Here is a 10451-nt window from a genome sequence, read left to right as displayed (position 1 = left end):
AATTATATTCATATCCAAACACAACTCTAATTTTTAAATATCATTTTCGGGTGTTTGTTTTTTACATTTTACAATTCTTATATATATCCAAACGGGCACCTAGTAGAGTTGAAAATTTTACAGAGCGGCCAAAAGCACCCATCGCCCAAATCCCTAGCGCCTCCATTTACGAAGAATCCAGTGGTTTTTGACGAAATATACTTATACATTTTATATTGAATACTCATAGACAACTACTAAAAGAGATGTGTCATGCCACCAACTAGTAGAATTCAAAAAGGGGTTGAAAAAAAAAAACTAAAATGACTCTTTTGAAGTTGACATAATTCATCGTTCTTGGTGAGTCAACATTATACAACCACTAGTGGGGCGTACTGAATCAATATTGCTATAATGAACCAAATATCCAAAATACCTCTCACCAACTATTATCCACTTCCCCTATATAAATACCAACCTCAAACCATTCTTCAATTCTTCAATATTATTAATCACTACTGCAGCAAACTTTTCATCTTTCAAAAAAATGGCCATTATTCTTGATGATGAAGCCCCTATTCATGGAGATGTCTTAGAGGTTATTCTTTCGCACGTGCCACTTGTCGACTTGGTTCCCGCCTCGTGCGTGTCAAAATCATGGAGCCGAGCTATCACCTCTTCTCTCCGATGCTTCAACCAGCCAAAGCCGTGGCTCATTATCCACACCCAATGCACTCGCTCGCCCTATCACATTTCTGTACACGCTTATGACCCCCGCTCGCAGGTGTGGCTCGAGATATCTCAGCCGTCCATTAAGTACGTCTCCGCCCTCCGATCATCCCATTCCAATTTGCTCTACATGCTTTCACCTTCAAAGCTCTCTTTCTCATTCGACCCAATGAATGTCACGTGGCATCACGTGGATGCACCGCGCGTGTGGCGGACCGATCCTATAGTGGCTCACATAGCCGGCTCCATCGTTATAGCCGGTGGCACGAGCGATTTCGAGGACGATCCTTTAGCCGTGGAAGTCTACAACATGGAGACTCGCACGTGGGAAACGTGCGAATCCATGCCCCCCATACTCAAAGACTCCGCAGCTTCCACGTGGCTGTCGATCGCCACCACCGGCGATAAACTCATTGTCGCCGAGAAATTCACTGGCGTCACTCACTGCTTCGACCCGAAAACCAAGAATTGGGCCGGACCTTATGAGTTAAGGCCCGACCCACGAATTTTCCACTCGATCATCGGATTCTCCAATGATCGTCTGACCCTCATTGGAATGATTGGAGACGCTGAAAACGTCACCGGAGTTAAAATTTGGAAAGTGAACACGGAGAATTTTGAGTGTGAGAAAATGGGGGAAATGCCGCCGGCGTTAATTAAGAAGCTGAAAAGTGAAACTTTTGGAGTTTCTTCAGTTAGTGTGTGCTTAGCTGGAGATTATGCATACATGTACAAGTCGTCGGAGATGGCGGAGGAGATAGTGGGTTGGGAGTTCAAGAACGGCGGCGGATTACGGTGGTGGAGCATGAATAATGCGGCGACTGGCGATGGAAATAGATCGGAGAGAGTGGTGTTTACTTGTTCTGTTATTGGGTTGCCCGATTTGCAGCGAGCTATGTCATTGGAAAATCGAAAATTTGCTGTGAAGTTGTGAAAATGTGACGCATGGACAAAATTATTTTTTTATTTTGTATGTTGCGGTTGATTTTTAGTTCTTTCTTTTTTAATTTAAAAATTGTTGCTACCAACCATTGGTTAATTGATTAAAGAGCAGCATTTGACCATTTTGGCAAGTCACCAATAACGGGTCCACTTTTTGTTAGTTGGGATATGACTGGTTTGCTAAAAAAGTAATTAGATTATTGGTTATAAATTAAGTAGCATAGTATTAATCGTTACTTCTTGCTTCATTCTTGTTTCCTAGTTTAGGTGCTTATGGTTTTGGTCCTTCATTTAAAGATATTATTATAAGAAATTAAAAAAAATAAAGTATCAAAAACCAGAGAAAAAAAGAAAGGGATTGGAGCTGCAGTTTAGATGCCTTCCTCTTCTTTATGCTCTCCCAAATTCTATCGAGTACGCTGAAACCAAAAAAGATTGTTAACCCAAAACAAAAAAGAGAGGAGAAGAGAAGTTCCAACAACGACACCTACTTTTTGGGGCTTTTGGATTAGCTTATTTTGCCGAATGGGCCAATCTACTCAACGACCTTCATATCTGGAAGTGGGCCTAATCAGCTTCAGATTTGTTTCCCGTACCATTGCGTGGGATCTTTATACAAAAAGCGGGTTGGATTTTATTTTTCTTAACCAGCACACATATATTATACAAGAATTAACCCAAATAGCCGCTCACCCAACCGCTTAAACTAAAAATAATCGGTGGAGATATAATATATATGTATTCCCTTCGTCTCATATTAGCAGTCGTGGTTACTAAAAATTATTGTCTCAAATTATTTGTCATTTTAGAAGTTCAACTGTTCAAGACAAAATTGATTGTTTTTTTTTCTTTTTTACCCTTAGGAGTAATTGTTCTTGAAGATGGAGATAACACATAAATAGAATAAATATTCAATGAAGAGATATTATATCTTAAGACATAAATAAGGGTAGAATAGTCCAATCCCTTTTCTCATTAATATTTCTTAAGGGACGTGCAAAAGAGAAATACGACACATAATATGAGACGGATGGAGTATCATTTATGTATTATATGTGTATAATTAGTATAATCAATATATAAACTATGTATATGACTAGAAAAAGTAAACAATAAATATAACCGGCTATTTATGTAAAGGTCACATTATTATACGCTGACTATACCCGATTATATACATATTATTTATGAGTTCACGTATATTATATATTTGCTGACTTTTTTTAGTTTAATTAGTTTGGTGGAAAGCTATTTAAATTAATTTTTCTTTATGTTGTTTGTTTATTGGCCCAAAAAGGCCCCAAAGCTTAGTAAATGGCAGGCATTGGAAGCTTTTTTTATATGCAATTTGAATTTGATCTCTTGGACACTAAATTGTATTCAAAACATATTTTTTTCAATAATTTGATTTGAACTCTTGACCTACTTGTCTTTTTTTGGTCGAAAGTCAAAAGTTTTATTCAACCAAGTATAACTATATACTCTTGACCTACTTGCCGTAAATAAATATAATTCACTAATTGAGTCAATTCATGTTTTCACTTGAGACTTCAGGGTGCATAGTTGACCATAAAGAAATACTTATGATCGAAGCGTTAAGACCATATTTTTACAATTCATTACTTTCTTGACGATCTTGAAAAAGTGCACAACACAGTTTTTCAACTTGTATTGACAATTTAGTAGGATATTGCAATAACAAGAAAGACTGTCCCAAAGTTTCAAGTCAGCAAAAACTAGGCTCAACTTGGCAACTTGTATGAATGGGACTTGTGCAAACTTAAAAGGACTCAGACAGATTCTCCTCTTGAGTTGCTTATTCTCAGAAAAACATTTTCTGTATTATGCTTTCTCAAATATTTTAATTTGGTTTGTCAAATTATTTTATTTAGTTTTAAAATATTTAAATGTTATTTTTAAAAGAGAAATAGAATAATAGTGATTGAAGTTTGACCTAAAATTATATTATCTACTTCTTATATTCTTAATCCCTGGTAACAGCTTATCCTCATTATCACAATGAACAACAGATTAAAAAATAAATAGGTAAGTAAATAAATGGAAATTTTACATACTATAGCTAAATAGTGCACCCTATTTATTATAAACCAAAACATCTTTAAAATATTATTATTTCTAGCCACTTTTTATATTTTATAGCAAAGTATAAATATATACAATTGATCCCTCAACCCTCTCTCTCCTCCCTTTTCGAGTTTTTGGCCAATATTGTCCCTTATCTTTGAGGGTATGTTTATTTTGGTCCCTCAAATATAGCTCTGAGCATATTTAGTCCCTTAAGTATGCTAAAGTGGAGCATCTTTAGTCTCACTGACACAATGTATTCAAAAACTAACGGTGTTATCCAACTTTGATTCATGAAGCAAATCTTCTCCTCTGAAGCAAAACGTTTCCTCTCCTTTTATTGGATAACGCAAATTATCATTTTAATTCCTCATTTTTAGATAATGTCTTGTAAAATTTTGACCTTGAAAATATCCCCTTCTGTACCAGTTTTCAATGAGAAAATGACACTGTATAGCCGCGGTAAAAATAATACCCGAAAAAATATATAATATATATATATATATATATATATTGTATGTTAATATACAAAAATTATATAAATTTTATATACTTTTTTCGCTATCAGATGTAAATAGTTTTTGGCACGGGCTAAAAGTGATAATACAACCTAGTTATTTGTTTGCTTCAATAATATGCCTAGACGTGATCCCGGTAACTCTATTTTTTTCAAATTTTAACTTTTCTTTTTCCAAAAATCAACCGAAATTTTTAAATGTATATATATACAAAAAAATATACAAATTTTATATATTCTTTTGGCTATTACTTTTACAGCGGCTATACAGTGTCATTTTCTCATTGAAAACTCGCATAAAAGGGGATATTTTCAAGGTCAAAATTTTAGAAGACATTATCTAAAATGAGGAATTAAAGTGATAATTTGCGTTATCCAATAAAAGGAGAGGAAACGTTTTACTTTAGAGCAGAAGATTTGCTTCATGAATCAGAGTTGGGTAACACCGTTAGTTTTTGAATTTTGTATCAGTGAGACTAAAGGTGCTTTACTTTAGCATACTTAAGGGACTAGATATGCTCAGGGTTATATTTGAGGGGCCAAAATAGACCTACCATCGAAGATAACAGACAATATTGGTCAAAAACTCCTCCCTTTTGCCTCTCTCTTCGGCAAGGCCGCCGTCTTCTCCGGCAAGTCACCGCCATGGCCAAATCTGTTTAGATTTCCCGCGACTCTGCTTCGGATTTCCAATAGCTCAATCTGTAGCCATAGGCAGATCTCCCAAAATAATCAAAGGAGCAAAGTTGTTGTTCTATATTCAATTGATTGATATAATATTCACTCACTGAACTCTTTTCTTTCTTTACCCCTGCCTTTAGCTACCCTCCCGATCTCTCCAAAAAAAATCCTTTATTCAATATTACCGGTTACTTTTTATATATTATTGTTATAATTTTAATTATATTCACAAAGAGCGATGCCACCTATTGGGTATGAAATGCCGGAATGGTGCTTCTACACTTTTTCTACTTCACTGGAATCTTATTTCGATAAGATATGATTCAATTATTTTTCACTAATACCTTAATCTAAAGTGTATTATGAGTGCGATTTTTTTGTTGTTTGAATACAGTCGAATTAAATACGGTGAATTTAAAACAATGTAAAGTAGTTAAGAATGAATATAGGTGAATTGAATATAGTGTATACAATCGAATTGAATAGAGCTTATATACACCCTATTTTTTAATTTTTTATTGTTTGAATACAACTGAATTCAATACAGTGAAATTGAATATAATGTAAAATATATAATAACGAATATATTGGAATTAAATACAGTGTATACAATCGAATTGATACACGCTAATTTATTGTGCTTTCCGTTATTAAACAACTGCAATCCCTAATTTTTAGACGGATTATCTTATTGTATTTATAAATACACTCGCGAATACATAGAATACAGAATTAAACAGCCGTAATCCCTATATTTTAGGCGGATTACATCACTGTATTTATAAATACAGTCGCGCGAATACATAGAATACAACACAGTAGTAACGAAATTGTAGCTACAGCTAGTAAATATAAATATTATAGCTATAACACGTTAAAATAGCCACTTAACTATAGTGATTTATGAAAATTCCTCTGAATAAATTCCAGTATCAATGTCAAAATACCTATCATGTGGTGCGCGCAAGTTTCAACTAGAAGCTGAAGGCGATAGCTGTCGGCCCAAATAAAGCCCAAGAAGAAAAGAATCCTTTGAGACACACAACCTATTGCCCATTGGACCAAGTGATGATATAGCTCATTTAAATCTTGTGTTATGAAACCATAGTTTTACGATCCAGATTTAGGGGCCATAATCGACACCTGACGAGAGCAAGCCCAAAGTTAAAAATTTATTTGTAGCTTTTGAAAATTGAAGTTAACAATACGTTCAAAATTTTCACATTAAAATTCATAATTTTCTCGAGCACAACTGCTTGCTTAATTCGAGCTAAATCCAAATCCTAAAAGGGATGCAAACTAATTTATCCGTTGGTTGGCCCTAGAAAACATAATTTGTTTTGCGCATTATTTAATTTGACATAAGGTGTTGCGAATCAATTTGTATCTGATGATGAAAATAGTTTTTATCTAAAGTTAAATTTATAAAAAGAGATGTAGTAAGTTCCTATTTTGGAGGCTCATTTTGATCGATAAGCCTATATTGTTCGCCAAATTTCACAATTTGGAGCTGTCCACTTTAATCTTACATGTGCTATGGAATCTTTTTATTTCCTACTTTTGGCGGTTTCCAAAAGGTAAATATCACAAGTCGCATCAATGATTTGGTATGGTGTTTTCCAATAACCATGTGACAAACGTTGAAAACATAACAAAATTCTTCTTTAACACCAGTAAAAAAAAATTGTCCTTGAAATTAGGTGAAACTTTGGTTGGGACCTAAACCAGGCCCCATATTCTATTGTACTTGTCTAGTTGATGTGTGTAGCATTTTATTTGAGGTTGGTGTATGCATAAGTATTTCCAAAAAGAGATTCGGATGATTTTCCTCAACAAGGCATCAAAATCATACAAATCCTTTGCTTATTATTGTTTTTTATTATTTTCTAAATGGTCATGAATTTATAAACTAACACTATACCAAGTGTATCACCAAAAAAAATTAAAATAAAAATCAACATCGCTGTTTTGCATGTTAATGCCTTAGCTTGTAATAGAAGTTTCAACCTTTTTCCTTCCTTTAATCTCGTTTTGAATGGGAGAGACTTGGCTCATGAAAAGTGAAAGGAAAAAAACATGGTGAAAACTGAGATTGCATATATAATTAAGATACATATTTGTAACATTATCATTATCATGTACTAAATTCTCCAAATTCTGTTTAATCTCTCACATCCACGAACAATAATTACTTTAAATTTCATTAATCTAGCATGAAAAAAAGAATTATAAACTTAGTGGAACTTCAAATATATTTTTCAACAGTACATAAATTCAAGTTTAATAGTGATATTTACATTAATGATAAACATATGACAATACAGTAAATTATATACTACGATATTTAAGAAGCTGTTTTTGAGCATCTCATTCTCGAAAGCCAAGAAAAATCTCGTGGCGTGGAGTGAAAGGAATATTGGGAATTGAAATTGGAATTCCACTTTGCCTATAGAAAAAGTAAACTTGATAAGATTGGGAAAAATAATTAATTAATTAAAATATTAAACAAAAGGTTTAAACAATGCTCAGCAAGTGTAGACTAGAGAATATTCGGTCTTCCCAAAGCGACAAAAATACCCTTGAGCTTTGGGTTCCCCAATTTTAAAAATAAATTAATGCATTATAAACTGCAACTAACAGTTTTATTGAAAATTGAGAAATTCTGAAATATCGCATTATACCTATATACGGTCGAAATCGGCATGTCAGATTTTATAAGCACGAGGAGCTACCTCGAGAGTAAGCTCGTAATAGATCAGGCTCGAGCTCAATGGCAGAGTATGGAGCATGAAGATCGAAGTGCTCTCTAAAGATCGAGACCGAACATGACCGACTTAGAGTAAAACATAATAACGGAATGGCGAAATATTAGCAACCGACCGAATATTTCAGCGGAAATCCCGTAATAGATCGAATCAAGCAGTTATTGACACCAATCATGGGATTTGTTTCCGTTATTAGAATTGTACCTTATTTAGGATTCATCTACTAAATAAAGAGGGACCCCATTCATTTGTACGGGGGATGGATTCACTGAAAAACATATACAAAAACGCTGCTCTCTATTTCACTTACTATCCATTACTGTTCATCATTGTTTATTTTTTGTTCTTTACTGTTCTTCTTACCCAACCTCGAGACCATCCCAAATCAAGGTCGAAAGCACTACTAGAACACTTGTTTGATTTATTTTATTATTTAGATTATCTATTCAATTCCTTGTTTATCAATTGGTATTGGATTAAATCGCGTGTCCTTAAAACCACTAAATAAGTTTAATTGTTACTCGAATTTTAGGGTAAACAGTTTGGCGCCCACCGTGGGGCTAAGGATAATAGTAATTTTTCAGTACTGATTCTGGTGAAACACACTATTTTACGCTTGTTCTTGTCAAGTATCTTTGCTTTCAGGTTAAAACATGTCAAACTCACAAAATGCATCCCCATACGGTGACAATGACTTCGGATTCCATGGTGAAAACGAAAATGTGATTGCTCCAAGAATTGAGGTGCCACAGGCTAATCACGGGGGAGCACCGGTTGCCAACCCCATCGATGTCAGTTCGCACGTTGCTCTAAATGCGGACCTAGGCGTAGATCTTGATGGGAGTGTACGCAGAGAAGGCCGATCTAGTGGCCAAGGAACACATGGCAGAGGAGACGAGGGAGTCAGTCTCCAAGTAATATTCGAGATGCTTCAAGCTCAGCAAGCCGCTATTGCTCAGTTACAAAATCAACATAAAGCTCCAAATAGGGTCGAGTCGGAAATTACTCATCGTATCGAGCTAGTACCGGAGAGGCCGAATGGTAACGAATCGGGGACTGATCCTGCGATAATTAAAATGCTGGAGGAGCTCACCAAAAGAATTGAATTAGGGGAGAAGAGAATCGAAACCAACGATAAAAAAATGGAGACATACAACTCTCGAGTTGATAAGATACCGGAGGCACCACCAATCTTAAAAGTGATGGATTCAAAGAAGTTTGTACAAAAACCCTTTCCTCCAAATGCGGCTCCGAAGCCTATTCCAAAGAAATTTCGTATGCCAGACATACCCAAATATAATGGTACGATCGATCCCAACGAGCATGTTACTTCATATACATGCGCCATCAAGGGTAACGATTTAGATGATGATGAAATCGAATCTGTGTTGTTGAAAAAATTCGGAGAGACCCTTTCGAAAGGAGCAATGATTTGGTATCACAACCTGCCACCAAATTCCATCGACTCATTTGCCATGTTAGCAGATTCTTTAGTAAAGGCACATGCCGGGGCCATAAAGGTCGCAACGAGGAAATCAGACCTTTTCAAGGTAAGACAATGGGATAATGAAATGCTGAGGGAGTTCGTGTCCCAATTTCAAATAGAACGCATAGAGTTGACACCAGTCACAGATGATTGGGCCATTCAAGCTTTCACCCAAGGGTTGAACGAGTGGAGTTCGGTAGCATAACGTCAGTTGAAACAAAATTTGATCGAATATCCAGTTGTAACTTGGGCATATGTGCACAATCAATACCAAACAAAGATCAGGGTCGAGGACGATCAATTGGGGGCTCCTTCCAGTTCAGCACATCCAAACAGGTCGGTAGTTAAAAATCAGAGGGACATCGACAGGGAGCCAAGGTCGAACAGAGACCGATATCAACCATATACCGCAGATCGAAGGAACAATAAGGATAATGGTTTAGGATGCAATTCCGCCCGGAACGATCAGAGAAGTGATCGAGGACAGAATTCTCGGGGACTTATGAGCAAGAGTGGTTTTGACAAGTACGTCGATCCCACAGAAGCACCTCGGTTATCGGAATATAACTTTAGCATTGATGCATGAGGCATTGTATCGGCAATCGAAAGGATCAAAGATACTAGGTGACCCAGACCCATAGAAACTGATCCTTCTCAAAGAAACCCAAATTTGATATGCAAGTATCATGGCATGCATGGTCACAAAACCGAGGATTGCAGGCAATTAAGGGAGGAGGTAGCCCGTCTATTCAATGAGGGCCCATTTCGAGAGTTCCTCAGCGATCGAGCCAAGAATCATTTCAGAGAAAGAGATGCCAACAGGAAAAATGAATAGGAGGAACCCCAATATGTCATTCATATGATAGTCGGTGGGGTCGACATTCCACAGGGTCCTATATTCAAACGCACTAAGATATCAATCACTAGGGCAAAACGAACCGACATTATGTGCCCGAAAGCACTTTATCATTCAATGACGAAGAAGTAGAAGGCGTTTCTCAGCCCCACAATGACACTCTGGTAATTTCTATCTTATTAAATAAAGTTCAAGTTAAGAGTGTTTTAGTGAATCCAGGTAGCTCGGCGAATATCATCCGATCGAGGGTCGTGGAGCAGCTCGGCCTGCAAAATCAAATCGTGCCCGTAGCTCGGGTCCTAAACAGCTTCAATATGGCCAGTGAAACAACTAAAGGGGAGACTATTCTACCGGTGAACTTGGCTAGAACCATTCAAGATACTAAGTTCCACGTGATCAAGGGCGACATGA

General features: G+C 36.3%; 1 protein-coding gene across 1 annotated transcript; it reads left to right on the top strand.

Moving 5' to 3' along the window:
* Positions 1-407: 407 nt before the first annotated feature.
* Positions 408-1772, top strand: LOC104092684 (F-box/kelch-repeat protein At1g23390). The gene has a single exon (XM_070187421.1). The coding sequence runs from the start codon at positions 527-529 to the stop codon at positions 1640-1642; it is 1116 nt and encodes a 371-aa protein (XP_070043522.1). The 5' UTR covers positions 408-526; the 3' UTR covers positions 1643-1772.
* Positions 1773-10451: the final 8679 nt, after the last annotated feature.

Source organism: Nicotiana tomentosiformis, chromosome 10 (genome assembly GCF_000390325.3).
Source record: "Nicotiana tomentosiformis chromosome 10, ASM39032v3, whole genome shotgun sequence".
NCBI lineage: Eukaryota > Viridiplantae > Streptophyta > Magnoliopsida > Solanales > Solanaceae > Nicotiana > Nicotiana tomentosiformis.
Note: the sequence above shows the minus strand (reverse complement) of the source record. Positions and strands in the feature narration are given on the sequence as shown.